We start from the raw sequence: 23,906 nt of genomic DNA, 5'->3' as shown, positions 1-23,906 counted from the left end.
ATTCAGGTCCCAAACCCCTGTCTAAAAACAAAACCACCAGCAACAAAACCCCAAATGTACTAAGTTTCCCAAATGACTCGTGATAACTGCCCTAAGGAGTTACCTGCCTACTGCCCCAGATGAAGCAAGGATTATTTCTTTTTGTTTGAAAAGCACTGCCTGGTCAAGGAGAACCCAACATTTCTCAAAATACAACACATGCCTCTTTTGCTGGGTTTTCACAGAATTGCCAGGGCTGGAAGAGACCTCTGGATATCACCTGCTCCAACCCCCTGCCAAGGCAGGGCCACCTAGAGCAGGTCACCCAGGAACGTGTCCAGGCAGGTTTGGAAGAGGGAAAGTTCTACAAAAATGAGTCCTCCTAGTTTCTTTTCCCCTGTTGGCCACAACAAACCTGTCAGCATCAGCAGACAGAAAGGCCAAGGCCAGTGTGTGCTCACTCCTGGCACAGCCTCACAAAGGCTTGCCATTGCCTCAGCCACACATGCCTTCTTGATTACAGCACTTGAAGAGGTATTCAGATCAAAGCAGACTGCTGCACAAGCAAGGAGCAACACTCTCCAGAGCAGCTCAGCTTGGCAACTGCCCCCTTCAGAAATGCCCTGAACTGGGTGGGGGCAAAGAGGCAGCATTCTCATAAAGGCACAGAGTATGCCATATGCAGTGTGTTCTCCTGCTCTAATGGGACTAATCTGGTGGACAGACAGATCCTGGGGAGAATTCATAGCAGAGAGAAAACAAGGGAGCATGGGAGGGCATGGAGAGGTTCCCCTGGGTACTATATAGGGGAGTAACACAGTGGCTGCATTTCTACTAAGAACAGCTGTAAGATTATAAGGGGGTACTCAGAGCACCATGTCCAACAACAGTGTGTTATGACTGCTACTGAACACATTCTTTAGTTGCCCTTTGCAGACCTCAGACATAGTTCATGAACCTCTGCAACCACAGGTTGAAAATACCTTCTCTAAGTTCATCAGTTATGAAAGCAATGTGGCTGCTTAAAAATTGCTGTGCTTGAGCCAGCCTATGCGTGCTTCAGATTCCCATAGGAGATGTGACTGGAAAGCAAACACAGGGTTGTAGAGTTTAGGACCTGGTTGCAGAAACCAAAAAGAATTTGGTATATATCCTCACAATGCCCTTTACACTTCTACACAGCAGTCTAAATTTAACTGCTCCCTTTAAACATCCTCCAGTCTAATCTAAGCTTCAGCTTCTCCCAGGCTATAAGACACAAAATCTGGTGCCAGTCAAATGCAAAGTAAAAGTTTAACAGACCTGCACCCTGTTTAAGAAGCTCCGCTGCCGAGTTTGCAGCAGTCTGTGGAGAAGTTTCCGCTGTCTCCTCCAAGGGATCTGCAAACAGAAAACACAGCCCATGTCTTGTTTGGACTTGAATCAACAGATCAACGCACTCAGACAAGTATGAATTCAGCTTTTAGAACTGTCATCTCACCCACTGACCAAGTCTTGGCCAGAACTCTGAAATAATCTTGTAACTGCAACTACAGTCATTCATGTGGCTTTTGTGCTGCATCACTTTTTTTTTGCCTCCAGCATTGCAGGAGGGATGCCCAACCTTTACTTCCTAACAGTAAGACGTAACTACGTAGCATAAGGGACACACACACCACCACATTAAAACAAGACTAATAAATAGCTCTATTCCCTTATTATAACACTCATTTTGAATAGTGCAGTTTTCATTATCTCATTTATTCTGTATTATTTACACTAATTTAGGCATAAAGAAATTGTGTTTCTACAATGAAATCAATTAATTGTATTTTGACTCAGAAAATGACAACACAATCCTCTTTTTTTCATACTCATGTGGAAAACAAACATCTGAACTATTAAGACAGCAGTGGAATGTTTGCCTCCCAATTAAAATCAGTGAGAAAACTGTCCATCAGTATGGTCTTTCAGTTACATATATGCATGTAAAAAGATCTCACTGCTTTATTTAACATGATGCATGCTGTCTTTGAATCCATTCAAATGAGGAAGAAAGCAGTAATAAGGTATGTGACAGTATTAACATGTTCAGAGTTAGCCATATGCTTTAAATACTCCACACACCATATCCAGAATCATTAACCACAGAAGATCATCTTGAAGTGTGTGATCAAATTGGATTAAAAAATAAATCCACAATAAAAATTCACTCTGATAATGTTTATTCAGGACAAAGCAAACGTTTCGGTCCTGCACTTCTGCCAGAGTGAAGGAGCTTTCCATTTTAGGTGAGCACGATAAGGAGAACAAGCCCACCTACCACACTGCTTTGCCATATAAAGAGATCTCTGGTCACATCTACCATATCATGCTTTTATGCTAAAATGGTTTCATTAATGTATTTGCATAATTCCAATGCTATGTTTGACATATGGCCTTTAACAAACGCTTACAGAGTTCAGTAGAAAACCACAAGAATGTTTAACATTTCAATAATACATGTGGTGTTAACTTCGTGTGGGAGAGTAACAGACAACTGAATTAGGGGAAAGCCAGAACTACATTTGGCTGTTGTCTTAAGTGTGGTTTACGAAATCACCATAACCAGAATTAGAATTACAGTCCCATGATTTAACACAGGCTTTCTGATCACTTACTTAAACAATATTCGGACCTATGTAAGCTGCTGCCTCCCTGCCAGTGGTCATACTCAGGACACTGTTTTCTTTACCTACTTGCCTTCCCTTTTGCTACCCAGACCTGAATGAGTGGCTACATCTAACCTTACACAGGTGTAATTTCATGTCTGAGAAGTACATTTGTCTTCCTACGTGGTATATTTACTGTGTGGATTTCCATGACACTTGTGTTTGTAACTGGAATATCACAGTACTAGTCTGCTCACAGCTACACATTGGGTGAGAGCCATCAGGAGTATTGAAGAACCACTTTCAAAACACAGCTTCCTTCCCTCTGCATTCTTGCTTAGATCTCAGCTTGTGACATCTTCACCTGCCTTCAGACACTGGCACTTTGAAGCAGAGCTTGGCTGGGTATATCTCTTCTGTACTTTAACAAGCTTACCTCTGTCTGGGATGAGGAGCTTGCAGGGCAATGCCAGTGGGGTGATGGAATGCTGATACACCAGAGCTGTCAAACTCCCTGTGGTCAGAAGAGTAACAAGACATGCACAGTTAACTTGGCAGACGACAAGAATGCTGAAGTTATGTTGGCTCTCAAGTATTTTATAGATCAAGGGGCCTTCCCCCTTGCCCTTTAAAAAATATTCTCTTGGCACCTAAGCTGAGACCTTCTTCGGTCAATTTTAACGTATTCATGCTTCCCAGCACTTTCCCACTTGGATATGCTTGAACTCACTAATCACAATCATATGCCCCCTTTTCCCTGCTTAAATCCTAACCTTTGCTTTAAATGGAGAAAGCACAAAAATGACAAAAAACAAAGTAACATGAAAGTCAGTAAATTCCTTTCAACACTCTTAACTTCAGCTGCCTTAAATGTAGTACAATTTTATGAAGATGGTAAGAACATAAGGGTCAAAGCTATGTGAGGCAGAGAAAAAGGAGTTCTGCCTCTGAGCCATCTAGTCTCCACTGATTAGTGCTTTGTCTACACACCTATTTTGTGCTTCTGAAAGCATCTAAGATGGTCTAGAGAGATTATTCTTCTTTTCAAAGTCCCTTTTGTCATTTGGACTTGACTTAAAATAATTATACATTAGTTATCTTTGATATTAGCATGTCTTTAAGAAGTCTATAGACTGTAAGAAGTCAGATAAAGGAATGATATTCATCAGCCTACTTGTACAAAAAGCCATCCTTAGATCCTGTTTACCAACAAAATTGAACATTATAATCATGCACTTGAGGAAAATTCAATTTTAGGTTCAACCTAAATCAGCCTCATTTCTACAACCCCAAAAATGAAGGTTCTAAAACCCAACACCTCAACAAAAAAAAAAAGTGGGAGGACAGTGAGCAGCAGAGAGGAACTGTTCTGTAATGACCATATACCCTTCATCCCCTCCTGCACTGCCTGAGGTGGGGGTAAGGAGTCTGTGGGGAAGAGTGAAGTTGAGCTTGGGAAAAGAGGAAGTAACAGTGTTACTTTAATGGTTTTTTCTCACTACCTGAATATAGATTTTAACTGGTAAAAAAATAAATTAATTTCCCCCAACTTCAGTCTCTCTCTCCCATAGTAGTAACTGGTTAGAAACCTCCTTGTCTTTATCTCAACCCATGAGCTTTCTCTGTTTTCCCCTCCTGCCCCACTGAGGAGGGCAAGTGAGTGAGCAGCTAGGTAGATGTTCGGCTGTTTGCCACAACAGGTAGTGTGCTTTCATCATGCTACATTAGGTAGGCTGACACAGCATCATGTACTTTGTCCCACTCTGATGCCATTTTAGCCAGCTAATACACAGCCTACATACAGCACAGGTCAAATTAAGGTGAAGGTCCTAAATCAGTGAGACCCATAATAGTCATCTAGCTCAACTGTCTGCAGCTGCATTGGTTTTAGTAGACCAGCTTGCACATATACTTAAGGTAAACATGTACAAGGTTCCTCTAACCTCAGAATGCATTCCTACAGAAACCATCAGGACTGATGAGAAATGCGTATTCTCTCATTTGCACTCAACCCAAGTCTATAAAACAGCTCTGGCAAATGCAAACTGTTTCCATTTTATGCATCCCTGTGATGTACTGTACTTACCAAAATATGGTTCGTTTGGGCATCCTTTCAAGCGCACCCCCTTGTGAGTGCATTCAATCAGAAAATGCCTTACAAGTTCATTTGACAAATCTCCAACTGTGTGGAAAAAAGCAAAGAAGGCTCATGAAGAGAAGCAATGAAGAGACAACAGTCTCACAAATTAGCAGGTCTTTGTGAAGCAGTTTTCCACATTACCACCAAGTGTTTTATATACAACATGCAAAGAATACGTCGGACCTGCTCAGCTGCAAGGTTACAAGCTGTAGTAAAAAGGCCATTTTGCAAAAAACAAACAAGCAAATAGCTCACTTTAGACAACCAGAGGAAAAGGTTTTGTAACCGTGAGTGACAGCCAAATACACACTGCTTCCCAAGCAGGCTCCCAACTACAGACAGGAAAAGAATTTGGAAATCTAATAGCTAGTAACTTGCATCAGAATTCTGTGCAGAATTTCTAACCACTGGAAGAACTTGTATCCAGTGTGACACGTAAAAGTGTGACAAAACACTCAGATTTCTAGTGATGGTTTTGCTCACACAACTTTTCCAGATGAAAGCAATAGACAATTGAGCTACACCAAGGTAATGCCAAGTCTCTCAGTGAAGTTTTAAAGTGTTTGCAGTTTTACACTAAGCCTTTGCTCCTGAAAACAATTACATGAAATCCCCAGGTTTCATCAGGTTTTTGAAGTTTTTCTCTCTGGTTTATTGTCCTAGACAAATCAAAAAGGTTAAGTTGGATGTAATGAGGAGCTTCAAAGTCCAAGAGACACAGAAAGATTCCCTTGAGCTTTAATATTCTTTTAAACATACATACACACACATATAAATAAGAAAACTCCATTACTTCTTGAAAGGCTTGTTCACAGTATTTCACACCCGGCTAGAAACTGATTCTCTCTCCAAGCAATTTATTTCATAGCGATGGGACAAAGTTACCCCACCATTCAAACCTTAACAAAAGAGCAGCAACACAAAAAACCTCCTTTTAACTCTGATCTATTAGCCACAGTCCAGGAAACACAGGACTTCAAGGGCTGACTTTCAAGCTAATACAGATGAACACATTAATCTGGACAGCAGAAACTTCCATGCAAGCAAATATTGCAAAGACCACCTTTTCAAACAGCTCACTGTTTGCCGTTATGCTCCCAGAATATTAAAACTGAAGAACCACAGGGGTATGTGGCAAGGGGAAGCCTGGAACAAGAAAATCTGCAGGAAACTGAACAGATTTGTGCCTTCTAGGATGAAACAGTGGGAATCAAAAGAGTTAAATATCACACAGTGAGAAGTGGAAGAATGCTACAGTCTCATCTAAGTTTTCTCTTACTACTATTTGTCTGTGGCACAACTAACACAAACTGGCTCTTTAAGACGAGCAGAGTTTGAACTTTCCTGTGTTCTGGAGTTCATGGGTCTGATGATGGAAAAAATTATTACTAAAATCGCCTACAGCCACTCTCCATTTACATCCTTGTTGCCATCACTGCCCCTCTGCACTCCTGTCACGGTTTAAGCCACAACACTTCATTAAGTAAGACACTGCAGTGGTTCTGCTGACGCTTTTTGGCAATAAAATGAAGGATTACATGGCAAATTTGTGTTAGAAATTGTCTCAAGATATCAGATTAAGCGTATAGAACTTGAAATAGCTTGCTTTCTGTATGTTTTCCTCATTTTACCTTTCACAACTATCAGGCGCAAGTTATACATGGAGGCACTGGAGCTGGCAAAGCAGGTGTATTTAATCACTCCTTTTAAACAACTATCATCTTTCCTTAGGGAACCTTCTCAGATTTATATCTAATGTAGAACTGTCTCAAAACAAAACCTTAGGGCCAAAAATATTCAACCTTCCAGCCAGGCTAAAGCTTTACAGGGTGGTATGTGGATCAAAGGCAGATTTCTGATTGCCTGGGAGCACCCATGATTTTCTATTAGGTTGCTAAGGTACAATACATGCACAGCTATAGTGAACATACATATACAAGCCATGGTGAAACTATAAAGTACAACAGTTTATCCAATCTCATTTAACAAGGTACCAAAGGGAGCCTGTAATTCAAGTTGCATTTACTAGAAGAGGGGAGGTTCCTCTAGATTGTTACCCTGTAGTAAGGATTTCCAAGTATGTATGGCTTGTTAAATAATAGATAGAAGGGCATGGAGTACCTTTCTTGTTTAACTGCAGCACAGAAGGAGGTGGTGTAGCAACTTTCATTGCTAGTCCATAGGCTCCCCGGAAGGAATGACTGTCTCGAACAATGAATGAGCCAGGTTCTTTGTCCTTGAGAACAGCAATGGCTGCAGGGATTCCAGGAAAGAGAGAGAAAAACAGTTCCAGAACAATGCACATACCCAAGAAGTACAGAAGTCAAAATCTGTAATTAATAGGAGACTAAGGGAAGTAAGATCCTTTTCTCTGCCCCCACTGCTGCAGAAGATAATAGAGTCAAGCATATCTGGGGGATATGAGTGGAAACATCTTGTGCAAATCTCATAGATACTTATTTTGAGATACATCTGAAGTACAGATCCTGACTCATTTTTAAACTGAGGACATGCAGGTCCCACCAGGATTCTTACAACCAGTGCAAGAGCAAGCTGATTCCTGCCTACATTTAGTCAACTTGTTAGAAGCATGGCAGAGAGCACACCTTCATTCCCAGGCTGACTACACAGCACTGTTTTGATTTCCCTATGAAGCTTCACCATACGGAGCAGATCTGTTGTCATCCACCACTGAGCTTCTCTTCCTACTAAGCAGTCTCAGTCCATTACTACTTTTGAAACAAGGGAAATGTGAGAGAGTACTCTTTGAATGTCCAAGCACTGAAATATCTGACATCTGTATTCTGTGAGCTCTGCTGGAAGTGGGAAATGAAGTTATCCCCAAGAGGAACCATCCACAGGGAAAATGCTCCTGCTTTACATGAGTCTGCTGCAGACTTTGAAATCAAGTAGCCCAAAACCTTAAACTCAAAAGGTTCATCCAATGATTTACCTTAATTTGGTCAAAATAAAACATCAGTACTTTGCCTTAGTTTTCTCCCCTTTAAACTTTTTGGAAATACTTGCTTGTTTCCAGAGTTTCTAATGATCAGGAAGGCTTCAGAGAAACCTTGGAAAAAAACCAGATTTGACTACAATACTTTTAATTGTATACAGAGAACATGGAATTCTGCACATGGGGCATGAAGCCATGTTTTGCAAGGCCTGAGCAATGATTACATTATAAACAAACACACTTTGTTTTTTTCCATAAAAAAGAGTAGGAATAGAAAATCAGGAAAATGCAGACGTAACTGTTCTCCTGTTGAAGAGATTTATATTCTCTTCTGTTAGCTGTCAGATGGTGAAGAAAACAACCATTTTCACAATCACAGAATTCCAGACTGGCTTAGGCTGGAAAGGACCTTAAAGCTCATCCAGTTCCAACCCCCTGCCATGGGCAGGGACACCTCACACCAGACCAGGTTGCTCCAAGCCCCGTCCAACCTGCCCTTGAACACTGCCAGGAATGGGGCAGCCACAGCTTCTCTGGGCACCCTGTGCCAGCGCCTCAGCACCCTCACAGGGAAGAACTTCTTCCTTATATCTAACCTGAACTTTCCCTGTTTCAGTTTGAACCCATCACCCCTTGCCCTATTGCTACAGTCCCTCATGAAGAGGCCCTCTCCAGCATCCTTGTAGGATAATAATCTGTCATGTGTTGAGAGGAGGAAGATGATTATGGAAAACCCCACAATTCAGAAGCACTTATGTAACACTTCTAAATCTGCAGGGGACAGTAATCATTTGGCACATGAGCAGTCCATTTAGGATAGAAAAAAGGGACAAGTGCTCCCCCTCCTCACCAACAGGATCTTCAAACACTTTTTAAAAGGATTTTTACTTGATAGGGCAAAAAGATGCATACTGAAAGATTGGGAAGATTCTCTTACCATGTGTTCAAACGGCTAGGTTTAAAATTCCTGTATGATCTACTCCCCTCTCTGGACTCACATCAAGTCAGGACATTTTCTTTGCACATTTAAAGTTGTCATTGTGGGCGGAGGAGCAGACACAGGGAAGGGGACTGGAGTTAAAGGACCAAAACCCACAATCTAATGAGAAAATAATGATCTGTTTTCTATGATCTTTATTACCCTCAACTCAGATTTACCACTATGCTCTAAGAGGCATCCTCGCCATTTGAGAAACTATGAACTAGACAGAGCAATTCATTATTTGGCAGTAGCTGAAGCTCACACTATTTTGCTTTAGCACGGATTCCCTTCCCAATGCAGACCTAATCTGTTATTTTTACTTTCTGACAACCACATTTTAAGAATCCCAGTTGAAATCCTCCTATAACTCATTAAATAGAATTCAGTATAGCTGAGTATTACAATACAGACACAAGGACCATCAGACCAGTTGCATTTGCAAAGCACCCAGCATGATTTACTTACACACTGTTGCATGGACGACGTGTAAGTTTGTATGTATATATTTTCACATATATAGTTACAGCTTTATCTCATTCAGTAATACATCTACATATAGATGTACTGTATCTGTATTGTTGTTGCATGGGGGTGTTATTTTGTGACCTTCAAGAAATAATGTATGTCACTTGCAGCTGGCAGTGAAATTCAGGCTACAGAATGACTGGTAGATGAGGATGCCTTTATGGTGACTTCTGGCTAATTAATTCTTCCCTGATGTTTAGCATCTCTCAACCTATTATCTGTGCAGAGAAACACACATGGCTAAGATCATGCCAGAGCAGCACACATGTATTCAAAACGTTTCTGAGAGCAGTTCCCTCACACATAATCTGCCATTCCAAACCCTGGAGCTTTCCAGTGAAGCACATTTGCAGCAGCAAATTTAAACTGGAGCTCATTCCATTAGCCTAAGAATTTGTCTGGTCAACTGAACGTTGTTTGGAGACTCCTTAACTGCCCTCCGCTCTTAAATTCAGCCTTTGGACAAAAGAAATCAAGTGAGGCTGTCTGTGGCCCTTCTGGGCTTTGTATTTCTTCCCGTATTTTTTTTAGACATCAGGTATGCATCAAATCAACTCAAGGAGAGTTAATTCTCTGACCAGCCTTCCTGTGAATGGATGTGCCAGAATGTGTACAGTTGATATACCTTGTTCTCTTGAAATATCTGGCTTATACCAGAATTTGGATGTGTCCTGGACAAATTTTACAGTCACGTGTTTATCAGTTGTGTTTTCTGTGAAATAGAAGGGAAAAAAATGGTCAAGATATTGCTTAAACACAAAAGCATTTTTTACTGTTCTTACAAATTCCAATCACGTTCATTATTCAAAACACTTGTGATTAGAAGGACAACTTAGAACTCTGAACTGGTTTAGAACCAACAAATATCACAGTGTCACTGTACACTAAGATTCTGACAGCATTCTTGGACTTTCATTTTGTAAACCCCATAAAATATTAAAAACTCTTCCATGTGTAAAGCTGTATTAAATGCAAACTTCTCAATGTGAATACACATCTACATTTTTAACTATTCTGACACAGGTATAGAAGGGTGCAGAGAAGCCAGCCCTTATGGAAAGAAGTTGGACTCCACACTGCTTGCTTGCAGTTCAGCAGTTCAAAAGGCAGGCTGCCCTTGGCTGACATCTAGGGAACTGCAGAAAGAATTCTGCAGCCTTGCTCTTTGAGAAATACATCCAAACCCACCGAGCTGGTGCTGCTTACTGCAAACACTCAAGTGCTCTGTGCCATTTTCATTTCATTGCTCCCCATCCCCACTTCTAAAATCCTCAAAGTGCTTTTTTTAGACTCATATAAAACCTAATGGAATCTGCATTTCTACAATACACAAACCTACCTGGCACTGGGGAAGTGTTTAACATTTTTGAGAAATCTGGGAGGACATTTGGGAAGGGGATGCTGATTGTGCTCCCACTGTGGGGGCTCGAGAAGCCACTTGAAGAAGGGGACACAGAGGCAAAGGAACGGTCTCCTTCGGAGGACCTCTTTTTCTCTGGAAGAGGTGGTTGAGCATGAAGATTCCCTGCATGGTGCTGCTGGACTGCACTGTTCTGGCTATTGAGTCCAGAGGCCACTGTTATATAGTTTTGTGTCAAAACACCATTGTCCTCAGCACTTGCCACTGATGAGCTCACAGTTTTAGGAGACATGCTAGTATTGGCTATGAAAGCAGCTTGTTTCTCCTCTTGTGGAGAGCTACTGCCCCTGCTGCCCCCACTGTAGCTCAGGTAGGCCCGGGCGCTGCTGCTGACTGCAGGTTCTTCCTGTGGCTCTGCTGGTGAATTCTCCAGGCTGCTCAGGGTGACAACTTGCAGTCCTGGACTTTGGAAATGAGACAAGAGGGAGACATCTTGCACGGCGTTGGAAAATTCTGAGGGCACACGGTAACCTCCTGGCGGCCTGCTGTTTCCCATTGACAGCTGGAGTGACGGGGAAGCTTTAGGGCTGCTTTCAAGCCAAGGACGTTCTGTTGCAGAAGAGCTATGGAAAAAAAGCCAGAACTTGAACACAAAAGAAGAAACCAACAGCTAAATCATTCCCTTGAAGTGTCACTGTACAATCCATACTGCAGCAGCGATCACTGAAACAAGGAATCGCCTCACCCAGGGCAATACCTGAGGGTGCTCTTCGACACATGCTGGACCTGGTGATGCAGCTGGATCAAGGGATTCCAGCCCCACCCCAATCACTCATTTCTTCAAGTGTAGGTCTTTACCTTCTGCCTCATGTCACCCTCCACCTAGCTATGCTGATGGGGGGCAGGAGGAATGGGGAGAAGGTGGAGGGAAGAAGAAGGGAAAAGAGGTGACATGAGATATAAAAAAGAAAGGATTTTTCATTAAAAGGGAATTGTGGAAATGGATACCAGTAGATTTGAACAGACCAAAGCAGAAGGAAAACAGAAGAAATCACTGCAAGAAAAAAACCCCAGAGCTGCAGCTATCTGCTAGGTGAAATGAAAAACAGCAGAAAGAAAATGCTTAGAAAGGAACATTTTCTAGATAAAGCTTGAAGTAGGAATGTAAACTTGATAATGACTCCATTGCCCAATAAGCTTTTAATTCATATCTACTTATAATGAATGTTACATTGCCTCCTCTGCCTCCGAAAACACTAACATACTTTGTTCAGTCTTATGATTCAAATTCATAATTACAAAAACATTCTCGCACAGTCCAAGTACTGCCTGAGATGAATTAGATGTGATAAATAAAAGATAAATAGGTATCAGCATACTTGGACTCCTCACTGAGAGTCTGACACACCAACCAACAACATTGCAAATACTTACTGTGAAAAAGGAGCCAATGATCCAAGAACCAGAATAGGATAATTAGCCACAAAGGAATGCTGTTGCAGAGTGATAGAGAAGGAAGGCTAAACAGCTGTAACATAACACCTCATCTAGTAAGTAAATACAGGGTGTAGCTAATGACTGACTATCCATTGTCCTGTTCTTCTGAGCCCTCTAACAGTAACCTGGGACTCGTTTGCTTGCTGTGATTCCTGTTGTTTGTCATCTTATGCTGTAAGCTCCTTGGGACAAGAACTGTGTTCTAAACGTATACTATTCAAGCTCTGGTCCAGAGCCTACATGTTTACCATCATACAAATATGAAATAATAAAACCTCGCAGCCTGCTGGGCAGTTGGGAGGGAGTCAGCTCTTCACTACCAAAACCAAATCCTCTGACATTCACTGACTAGAAACACAGGAACTGCAGTGAGGAGAGTGCTCCCTCTCTCTCATCTGCAACTTATTCCAGTGTCAAATTTCATGAACTGCTTTTCAGTAAAGCATTAGAGGAGCTGGTTAAGCACACAGGAAAGTATGTATGAGCTTGTACTAGCACACAGTGAAGTAAGTGAGCTATAAATTCCTATTTAGTTTTGTATTCCTATTTATCTTCAAAGCTAACTGTATCCCTGCTATACAAATAACGTCTGCGTACGTGGTGAGTTCCTGCTGGTGGACATCATCACTAAACGTAACAACCAAACTCAAAGCCCTTGCACAAATGCTCTGCAAGTACAACATCTTGGCTGGAAAGTAGTTATAAGAATTAAACAGTAAGGTAGGAGAATCTTTCCCTACCTTTCTGCCCCTGTGATAGGACTGTTACTTGAAACAGTACACGAAGATGCAAAACAGTGCTGAAAGGAGGGATCCGGCTGCATGTTGGCCCTCAGCAAGGCCGGGTTAGTGCCCACAGTGCTGTCAGACATCACCACAGAGTGGTTAATGGCTTCTGTGTAACTTCGAGATTCTGCAGCAAAGGAAACAAAGTGCAAGGCAAGTGAAAAAACAAGTCACATTTTGGTGGTTCTTGTACTGACAGAAGTGCTGTTCTTTAATAAAGAAGAGTTATTATTTGTTTGAGCAGTGACATTTTATTTCACAACATGATGCTGATTGCTGAAAGCATCTAGTAAGACAAATAGCAGAGGGAGTAATGATTCCAGAATTGCACCACTCAAACTGTTTGGTCAGTTCTCCAGGGTACATTCTCAAGCCCCGAGTGAAAACAGTCCTCTCTGTTCCAAGCTGGTTTGCATTCCACAAGCCACAGTGTTAATCAGGTATGTCTAGTCAAGTGTCCTATGTAACTACACACACCATCAGGGTGACTTAAACACCAAAGTGACAGAAAACTAGTGTATTAATTCAGCCCACTACTGAATGGGGCAGGGGACCTGAAGAAAAATGACACACTGAGGCACTCAAAACCTTCTTCACCTCAGTCTTTACCAGTAAGACAGGCCTTTGGGAATCCCAAACCCCTGAGCCCACAGGAAAAATGTGGATCAAGGAAGACTTATCCTCAGTGGAGGAGGACCAAGCAAAAGAGCACCTAAACAAACTGGACGTACCTAAGTCATAGAATCACAGAACAGTTTGGGTTGGAAGGGACCAGACCTTCAAAGCTCATCCAGACCAAAACCCTGCAATGAGCAGGGACATCTTCCAACTAGATCAGGTTGCCCAGAACCACATCCAGCCTGGCCTGAATGTCTCCAGGGATGATGCATCCTCTGGGCAACCTGTGCCAGGGTTTTACCACCCTCAGTGTAAAAAATTTCTCCCTCATATCCACCCTGAATATCTCTCTTTTCGTTTAAAACCTCCTCACCCTGTCGCAACAGACCACACTAAAAAGCCTCTCCCCATCTTTCTTATAGGCCCCTTTTAAGAAGTGAAAGGCCTCAATATGTCCTCTGGGGCCTGACAGGCTGCACATGCAGGAGCTGAGGGAGCTGGCTGATACCACTGCAAGGTCTCTCTTGATAACTGGGCTTTATACAGGAACAGTTTAATCCCTTCTTTATGGGTGCATTTTAATAACCAGTCAAGCCCTAGTGAGGGTTGCATTTCGTTACTGCATCTAAAGCAATCCAACACCTGTTCACAGAAGCCCAGCTTCAACAGCACTGTTTTCTACAATTCCAGTCCTACAAAGAGTTAAGATTGTGCTAATGCATCTTTCCCATAAAGAAACCTTTCTAATGTAAAGAGGAGGAAGGTTCTCACTGTTTGTGTGAGCAACACTGAAACAAGTCTAAATAAATCTTCTTTTTCCTTCAATTCATCTTAGAGCCTGGCTCTACTATTATTTGAATGGGGGAGTGCAAGGTACTTAAAAAGAAATGCCTGAGATAAGAAAATCTGCAGATCAGTGTCCTGACTGCAAACCATTCGAATTCCTCACATAGCATACATACTGTACAAAGCAAACATTTAACTGGGTGAAGGAAACAGAAAACTGCAACACTTTTATCTATACCCATTACTTTAACTACAGCCACACCAGCCGTAAAAGTGAACTTTAAGGAAACAGTGCAGAAATGTGTGTGGTGTGGAAGAGCTAGAGAAATCTCTGTCTAATAGATCAGATATATTACAGTCATTCCCATACTGGTGCAAACACAGTCAAAAAAGCTGGCTGCACAAACCCATGATTTAGGCCATATTCCTGCTGAAATCAGCGGTGCTTGCTTTTACAAGTATTACACAGATTGAGTGTTTACCCAAGTATTATAAAGATTGATGTTAAGCCTTGAGCTATGATTTTAATACGTAACAAAGTAATATTACTTTGTCTTAACTACTATCTGAGAAATAAAAAGATTCACTGAAGATGGATTGGTCAAACTGATGTTGTACAGCTGAAGACTACCAGAGCCCCCTCAGACTCTAGGCGAAAAGCAGATGAACTTACTGATAGCAGCATCTGTAAGAGAAACTAATGTAAATGCAGCAGACATCCCACCTCCCCTCTGCACATGAACCTGCAGATGCTTCCCAATCACACTGCAGTTTGAGGTGACTCTGCTGCTGCACGGAAGAGGTTAATGCCTAACCATTCCATGATGCTATGATTCCCAAGAGCCACTGGGAATTATGATCACAGGCTTAACTCCAAACGCTTGCTTGGTTTTGTGCCCCTGATGCTAGGCCATACTGGTGAGTCACTATACTCCAGTAACTAAAAAGCTGGGCAAAGGAAGGGCAGTGACGGTCCTTCTGAAATAGATTCAAATCTCCCAATCTAATGAGATCTCAGCTGTGTGTTTAATAGCTAATCTGAAGCATTCACACAGCAAAATCCACTCCTTCTCCCAGCAATAACAGCACTTGCTTGAAGAAATGGACCAAGACCTGACTACTGTTTCAGGCCTTGGACTGTTGCTGTTATCTTCAGAGCGCCGATTGTTGCGTGCTGCCACACTCAAAGATGCAGCATTTCTTTTCATAACCCCTTTTCACAGGTGTAAAATACTAAACTAAGAGGGAAAAGCTACTGGCAGCCAGGCATGTAATGTGTGGAAAGAATGCAAACTCCATACAGCTCTTCCCAGGCTGTGCAAGTCTATCTGAAAGGCACTTTCCCACGAAAGCAGCTTTGTTTATATTTCATTTGAAAACAAGCTTGCTCAATATTTCAGCTATGTCTCTATTGTCTGATGCAGAGTCCACACTCACCAGTCAGCTCTTAACCCTTTATCTCATTATCGTTAACTCGATGCAATCCCCATAGCTTCAGCAGTGTTTCTGTATGCATGGTACAGACTCCCCTGGCATGTTTGATGCAAAGCATCAGTGCTTCTTGCTGTAGGTCCCTACTAAATCTATGCCATTATCTCTGCAAGAATGCTGACAGTGTAAAAGTGCAGCTCCCTACTTAAAATTAGTGACATAACAAAACCAGGATCATTCATGTTCATGTGTCTTCATGCACTCAGGTCAGACCTATGTATCTACACTGACCATCCATTTTACAGGCAGAACCTAATAGATGAACTGGACTCTTTGCATCACACACTACAGAAAAGTGACTTTCAGGAAGAAGACAAATACTACTGTGCCCACATGCAAGGCAGAAAAATATCCAGCTTGCTCTTCTACTGTTCCACTTGGCAGTAAAGGGCAAATACTTGTGAAGGCTGCAAGCTTCTTTCAGTTGTAAGCACAAACTCCTGGATGCGTCTAGGATACAGCTATATAATGTAGGAAGTTACAGATTAACCTGTACTTTAATCCACTAAACCTGTTAAAACAAAAAATCCACCAACCCCCCCACCCTTTCCCTCCTGAGTGGCTTAACCCATGCCATGGACCAGATAAAAGATGTAAAAACCTTCCTTTTCCTCTCTTGTAGGAGCTGAAGGGCAAAATCACCTCACAGCTTTGGAGACAATGGTCCAACATTGGCAGGGAAAAGAAAGAAGCAGCCATTCCACCTTGTATGCTAAAGCAGCTTCTAACACTCCTATCTTTGTAGCTGTTTTTCTGAGAAGCTGGTACCTAACCTGCACTGGATGAAGTTGGAAACTCCAGTCCTCAGTTTCATTTTTGGGGAAAGAGAACTCTTAAGTCACTGTTCCACTCCCAAACCCCTGAGCTGACCACCCCCGACTTCTCTCAGGCCAGTCTAAAAGCTGAATGGACACAGAAAAGCATACTGCCCTAAAGCAAGCCAAAGTAACCGATCCACTGCCAGCCCTGAAGAACAGCAGAAGGGCAAGATGCTTTGTGCAATTTAAGAGTCTATTTTGTGACCCCTCCTTTGATGGCTAGAGCCTAACAAAAGCCACTTCAGATATGGCTATGAAACATTCCACGTATCAACACTCTGACTCACAGGTCCCTCCACTTCCACAAAGGCACGCAGCACTCCCAGCATTCCCAAAAACTCCATGGCACTTCACGGCTTGGCATTCAGCTGGCTCCAACTACCATTTAGAGTTTACATCACTGCCAGTGTAAACTCCACACAGTGCTGAGCTGTTCATCTCGCTTCCCACAGCCACGGAACTGTAAGAGTTCCTATGACAATAGTCTCTGCTGATACAACTTTACCTTATCCAGGGGATAAAAGATGCCCACTTCCCTTTTCCAATATTAAAATCTTACTGCTCATCAAGCAAGTTACTCTGCCATTCACCTGAACGTTTTGCAGAAGATAAGGCTCAACTCAGCTCTGAGATGTTACGCATGAAAGGAAAGGTAGAGCAAGGACCAGAGACTACCTTAGCCTTTAGTAGTAAGAACAACCTATCTAGAGACACAGTAGATGGCTCCATGGATTGAAGTGTGTAAGTAAGACAAAAAGTACTGGATAAAGATATTTAAGCACATTTTATGAGAGAGGTTTGTTTAGGAATGTTTCTTTCCAAACCTTAAAACTACAAAAGGAGAAAAGTGGAGAAAGCTTCATCAGAGAAACAGTCAATGACAGCAAAAATACCATTGAAGTACAGAGCAGGCACGATTTTAGCTCTTCCAAGTCATTTTGCCAATATTTCAGTAAAGGAAATGTGGATGGAAATATCAACTGGGAAGTCACAGTTTCAAAGGAAACACTGGAGCAAGGAAGAGAGCTTCAGTGGAAGAGAGGTACTGACATGCAACATCCAGTGACAGCTAATTGGACTGGATGAAGTGAAAAGGAGCACACAATTCCAACTGCACAGTGTGAGTATGGAGAAACAGAGGTTTGTACTACTCCAGAGAGCCAAAAACCCTGGAAAAAGTGAATTCATGACAAAAGGATTTGGCTCCCTTGAAAAAGAGTCCCTCCGGCAGCTGACAGAGTGCTAACAACACAATTGGCACCAGTGAAGCTCCTTCACAACCTCTATACAGCTCACAGGAAAGGCCAGAGTTAACAATCCCTGCACAGGGAGAAAGGAGACAGCAAGTCTCCTGAGCAGTTCACAAACTGACACCTTTTCAAGTCCTTGGCACTGCAAGGTTCTTATGGAGCAGCCATCTTCACTTTCTCCTCTCTTTTCCAAATGCTCAGGTGCCAAAATTAGTGAGACTGAGATAATGCTGAAACTCTTTTGCTTTCAACTCTGCAACTGTGACCTTTTATACTTGCTATATCCTGCTTTCAGTTTCACAAAAATGCAGTGATCAGAATTACTCGTTCCATGAAACCCACAAACTTTGGCCCCATTGTTCCTTCCTTCCCATAGAATATGTGGAAATCAACAAACGATCCTCAAGCTCTTGTCTTTTATCATTTCACCTGCCAAGGGAATGACTTTGTTACCTCTTTTTGCACAGTACATGCTACCCTTTCCAACACAAGTTGTTCCATCTCTCATTCAGGGTTAAATCCCTCAAGCTGTTCCTGCTAGCCAGCTTCCACCATTACTTCTTAAGTGTTTCAAAAATAAGAGCTCTGAGAACATGTTATTTACTCTATTAGTGTTTCTTTTGGTGGAGAAGAGTTAAAACACAACCATGCTAACCTAAGCCATTCACACTGAAAGAAAACTCTAAGCTACCCCAAGCAGCAACAAACACCTTCCTGTTCACTGTCCCTGAAAAAGGAGTTCTTCATCAGGAACTGTAGCAATAGGACAAGGGGTGATGGGTTCAAACTGAAACAGGGAAAGTTCAGGTTAGATCTAAGGCAGTTCTTCCCTGTGAGGGTGCTGAGGCGCTGGCACAGGGTGCCCAGAGAAGCTGTGGTTGCCCCATCCCTGGCAGTGTTCAAGGCCAGGTTGGATGGGGCTTGGAGCAACCTGGTCTAGCGTGAGGTGTCCCTGCCCATGGCAGGGGGGCTGGAACCGGATGATCTTAAGGTCCTTTCTAACCTAAACCAGTCTGGGATTCTATGATTCCATGCTCTTCACATTTCTGATAGGACAGATTTGGAGAGTTTATAGTTTAGAAAAGAGGTAATCCGTTGAGAAACTTCCCAAATAACAACTTGTAGCCTGATACAATCACTGTTATTGTTGCCTTATGTTCCAGTAATCGCTCCCCAAAACCTGCAGCAAAAAAAATGCTGAATCAGCACATTTTGCCCACCGTAGTCACCATGCCAAAGTTTCCACTGCCACAGAGGAGCTCTGAGGGCACCTGAAAATCTGCAACATTTTCTACTTCTTATACACAAACTGGATTTTACACTGAAGGTTAGTCAGGTATTTTACTGGCTATAGCCACAGAAATCCTGCTTTCAACAGTATTTCTTCAAAACTCTTATTTTTTTAGAAAAAAAAAAGAATCCTAAAAGACTAACACAGTTTATATCTTCATGTTTTTTGCTTTTTAGTTCACCTACGGATAGCTAAACCAACCACAGAACTAGAGGATGGAGCCCCGTTTTGCTCCAACGAATCCCCTCTCCCACAACTGAATATTACCAAATCACAATAAAATTTGAAATCCACCTTTTTAATTAGCTTTAGAAAAGCTGAGAACTCTCTTCCAGCCCAATACCCAGTGCAGCTCCTGACCCTTTTCAGCAGGGCACACACCCTGCTTTGGGGACCACTGACAGGAAAAAAGAGGGCAGTTTAGGGATAGAAAGAGGAGGGCTTAGTTTTGGCGGAGGTGTTTTTTTCTGTTGTTTCTATTTTTATTTATCTATTTTTAATGGATGGAACAGGAGCAGTTTCTCTGCTGGCCTGGAATCTGCTGGGGTTTATGCACATCCATAACATCTTCACAACTGCCTGTGTTATTCCAGAAGGAGACATGTCATGAGCCAGAATCATGTACTATCGTGGAGGCACCAGCAGTTCCCCTACTTCGCCAAGCCCCACCAACAGCAAACAGATATAACAGGGTCTTTTTCAAACTTGTCAAGGAAAAGACAAAGTTAGTAATGCTTGGAGATTCTGCTAATGCCTGTTTGGATCAACACCCTGTGAGTAACCAGATCAGCCAGGTTGAGTGTGGAGAAGCTATGAAGATGGTGGCTCCATCATCCACATACTAACCTTTCAGCACCTCAAAGGTCAGCTTCAATTGCTTCATTAATCAGCACTGAGAAGGATCTGTGGAATATGTACTATGTGCTTGGCTCTTACAGAAAACACAACAGAGTGGTGCCTGACAACCTGAGAAATAAAACAGCAAATTTGGAGAGGTGGCAAAGTATTTCTCAGTGACATTTATTTGGTGGCAGAAATAACACATTCACCAGAACACAAACTGTCGGTAATTAAAGCCAAGCCACGCTGCAGGACTGAAGGCTTCTAATTTCATGCGATTATTTACTGTGTGTGTTTAGAAAGCATTCACTGTGCGTTGGGAACCTTTCAGATGCATTTATTTAGAATAATAAAAAAGTCCATTCTTGCCTTTTGCCTGAAGAGAGCTGTAAATCAGCCCCACTGCCCCCCAAGGAACTACCCTTGGCACAGCAGCCATCCCCAGCAAGCCCTGGGTGAGCCAGGCTGGAGCTGTGCCACCTCCATGGGAGACTGTGGCCTGCTGGCAAGATGCATGGCAACGGCTGGGTGCACACTGGGGCATTCCTGTGTTCCAGCAACTTCCAGCTCCCATAACAGCCCACAGAGGCTTCTGTCAGTAACAAACAAACGCAGGCTCTGAAGCTATGCCAGGGGTCAGCTTATCTCCAGGCAACCCTAGAATCAGAGAATTAACTGCACTTACCCTCTGCCCCTGTCTGCACAGGGATAAGTATCAAAAGGATGATTTACCAGACCCCACTTTCCCCCACCCATGTCGCTGTCCTCAAAATCTCACTCTCCAGCTTCTTTTCTACTGAGGAGACAGCCCTTCCCTTGACGGACCCTTCCACCAATTTTCAGATGCTTGGTGTCATGCATCCATTCAAAAACACCAAAACACAACTCGTATTTGCCAAATACAAGTTGCAATTCAGCATCTTGAAAGGAGTAAAATTCTTATCACACCTTTCTGAAAGTCCCTTTTTATACTCATTTATTATCTTCCCAAATAGCAGCAGGGGGAAAAAAGAAAAGCAGCTTCCCCAGGGACTAAAGCAATCAGTTGCACATGTCTTCTCATGTATTTTAAAAGGTCTTGCAGATGCTCTGCTATTGACTTTAAGCATAGTTTTGCTGCCTTAGGAATGCAAATCAGCTGCAGAGGCATCTCCTCAAGCCATCCAGGTCATATGCAAACAAAAAATGTGACATTTATCAAACCCCTCTTAAAGAGAACACCACACTCAGTCCGTAACACGGAAACACAAGCACTGCATTCTGCCTTGAAGTATAGCAGATCCTGGTACTTGAACAGATCATGACACAGTGATGAACCAAACCAGATCCAACAAAACCACCAGAATCTAATTATTAACATGCCCGCAACTAAGTTTTCACAGCAAATTAGTTTAGTTCAGTGGCTTCAGACACGGCCAATTCCATTCCTACTGTGGTTTATCTCCTGATGGAATTTCAGACACTCACATTGTGAATATGACAATTTTCATCAAACTGCAAAATTAAATTGCAATAGGTTTAGAAGAGAAAAAAACCACTAGGAATCAGAAGTGTACAAACTGGTACCTTCAGGATACACAGCAATACTTTCTCAGGCAGAATGACCTGAAAGACCTTTCAAGAAAGGAGAGTAAAACATGCGCCCTGTCCTCCCAAGTTCATTACCTACTGAAATTGCTTGAGGCGTGGGAGATGCAGGTCCAGGTTGTCCGTACTGAACTGGAAAACGCAACTCCTGTCTACTGAGAGACCCAGGGCAAAAGGGCCAAGGGGAGAGGTAGAGGGGGCAAACTGGAACAAATACTGAGTGAATGATGAAGGGACTGAGCTTGAGGCTGACTTTCTGGTATTCCTGGAAAGCAAGCACCAAACGACATTTTCAATTGTATGGCATCTAAGGTGAAAAAGAGGGGAAGAGATAGTTTGAACTCCTCTTTTCCTGTCTCAGTCCAGTTCCTTGGTGCCAGCAGGCACCAGAGAGGTCCAGGTATGCAGCTTTTGACATCTGAGGCATACTTACTAGCACAAAGAATGGAAGCAATCAAACTGATGTCTGGACGTTCTACCACAAGTCCCACTTTGGTCCTGCTCTTCTACTGCCTTAATGTGCTCCTCTTTCACCTATTCACTTTTCTGGAGTCACAGATGGCTGAGCTCAGTTCACTGCAGCCTGAATACCAAAAGCCAGGGCCTTCTTTTTAGTTCTGAAATGGCACACCTAAACAAATTTCCATTTTAGAACCAGAAAAGGAACTGATTTTTCAGAAGCCGCTTTTAATCATCTGGAATTAAAACAGGTAAAGCCAAGCTCAGTTCAGTGTATCTCCAGTATCATGTAAAAGGATGAGACGTGAAGCTACCAAATGATTACCTGGTCTGCCTCTTCAGGATTATGATTCAGTAGCTCTTTAGAGTTGCAGTTCACACAAGCATCTGCTGCTACTGACCTGCATTAAGGCCAAAAGAATCAAGCTCTTTAAAGTAATTCTGGGGCACCCTGCCCATGATACAACAGTTGGTTGCTTTAGGACTGTATTATATTTTGATGGGAAATTTAGATCTGGTGTGAGAAAGTGAGAATATTTTACATGTACTGCCTGAATCAGAACAATTAACTCTGCCAGTGCTCATGGCACAATACACTGTTTTTCCCATTAAGCAAGAAAGCAGGAAAACTATGTGATATTCCTCATTAAGGAGAGACTTATGTTTACAAAGTCAGTTCATTTTTCATGCTTTTGAAAGGAAACTTAATGCTGCAGCAACATTACCAGCAATTCCTCAGGGGCGGGAAAAGAATCAGCCTGGACAAACTTATTGCACATAGTCAGTAATTACATATGTTCCGGGCAGGCTCCATTTCTTCTCCTTTGAAAAAGAAACAAAACAAAAAGCCACCACCACACAAAGCAGCGTAAGTCTTCCTCAGCAAAAAATCACTTCCCAAAGCTCATGAACCCTGCCCCATGCCCTCTGTCACTCCATTAGCGACCGCAGGAAAAAACCTCATACTGACAAATCTTGTCTGCAAAGCGTTTCGCTTTCTCTGTGGCCTCCAAACGTTACTACATACCCACACAAGGGTACTTCTTTCCTCCAGCGTTTGCAGATCACATTTCACGGCCGCCGCGCGGTGCTCGGAACGCGGCCAGCGGAACGCAAGACCCACAGAACAAGTTTTCAGGCCGAGGGAAAGGCACGGCAAAGAGGGAGAGAAAGAAATCGAGAACCTACCTATGGAGGCCATCATGACAGAAGGTCTTTCACGGAGCACGGGATGGGCAAGATCTCTGCTCCCTCCCGCCGAGCCGGTCGCGCCGCTCAGGGAGCGGAGCAGCCGGAGGCTTGGGAAAAGCCATTTCCCCCATTTGCCACCTCTGATACCATCCGCTCTCCCCGGCGGGTTCAAACTTCACTGTAAAGAGGATTCAGTGTCTGCGGCGAAAGAAAGCCGGGCTCCTGCTCTCAATGCAGCCACTCAGCTGAAAACAGCCCGAGTTCGTTCCATCCAGGCGGAAAGTAACTCCGCGGTTGTTGCTGGGCCAGCTCCGCCGCTGGGGCTCACACAGACTTCCCATTCAGTGCATCCCGCCCCGCTGGCTCCACCTCGCTTGCTCTGACTTTGTTCTCCCCCAGCTCTCGCAGTGGCTCACGCCGCCTCCCGCACGCCCAGCGCCGCTCCCAGCGCATCCTCCTCAGCCAGTGCCGGGGGAAGGCAGGGGCACGGCGGGGGCACAGAGCTCAGACTCTTGCTGCTGCACACACCCCGCAGCGTTTGGTTCTGTCTGTTTGGTTGTTTTAAGTAGACGCCCAGTTCCCCCAGAACTCCCTTGGACCTCACAGATTTCTTTCTTTCAGAGAGATGCAGGACATGTAACCAATACCAGTCACATCATAGAATCACAGACTGGTTTGTGTTGGAAAAGACCTTAAGCTCATCCAGTTCCAACCCCCTGCC

The 23,906-nt window shown here is 43.1% G+C and overlaps 1 protein-coding gene across 3 annotated transcripts in view; it reads right to left on the bottom strand.

Moving 5' to 3' along the window:
• Positions 1–23,906, bottom strand: part of TNS3 (tensin 3) — a 197,570-nt gene that overhangs the window by 7,644 nt on the left and 166,020 nt on the right. For all 3 annotated transcript variants that reach the window (XM_057431640.1, XM_057431641.1, XM_057431642.1), the window contains exons 23-29: positions 12,810–12,981; positions 10,552–11,195; positions 9,838–9,924; positions 6,871–7,002; positions 4,696–4,791; positions 3,046–3,123; positions 1,282–1,359 (exon numbers count right to left, since the gene is read on the bottom strand). In XM_057431640.1, the coding sequence (XP_057287623.1) occupies positions 1,282–1,359; positions 3,046–3,123; positions 4,696–4,791; positions 6,871–7,002; positions 9,838–9,924; positions 10,552–11,195; positions 12,810–12,981 (1,287 nt within the window). The remainder of the gene's footprint in view (positions 1–1,281; positions 1,360–3,045; positions 3,124–4,695; positions 4,792–6,870; positions 7,003–9,837; positions 9,925–10,551; positions 11,196–12,809; positions 12,982–23,906) is intronic.

Source organism: Pezoporus wallicus, unplaced genomic scaffold (assembly GCF_028554395.1).
Source record: "Pezoporus wallicus isolate ANWC-B61680 ecotype Strahan unplaced genomic scaffold, APGP_CSIRO_Pwel_v1 scaffold_11491, whole genome shotgun sequence".
Classification (NCBI taxonomy): domain Eukaryota; kingdom Metazoa; phylum Chordata; class Aves; order Psittaciformes; family Psittacidae; genus Pezoporus; species Pezoporus wallicus.
This window is presented reverse-complemented; position numbering and strand designations above follow the sequence as displayed.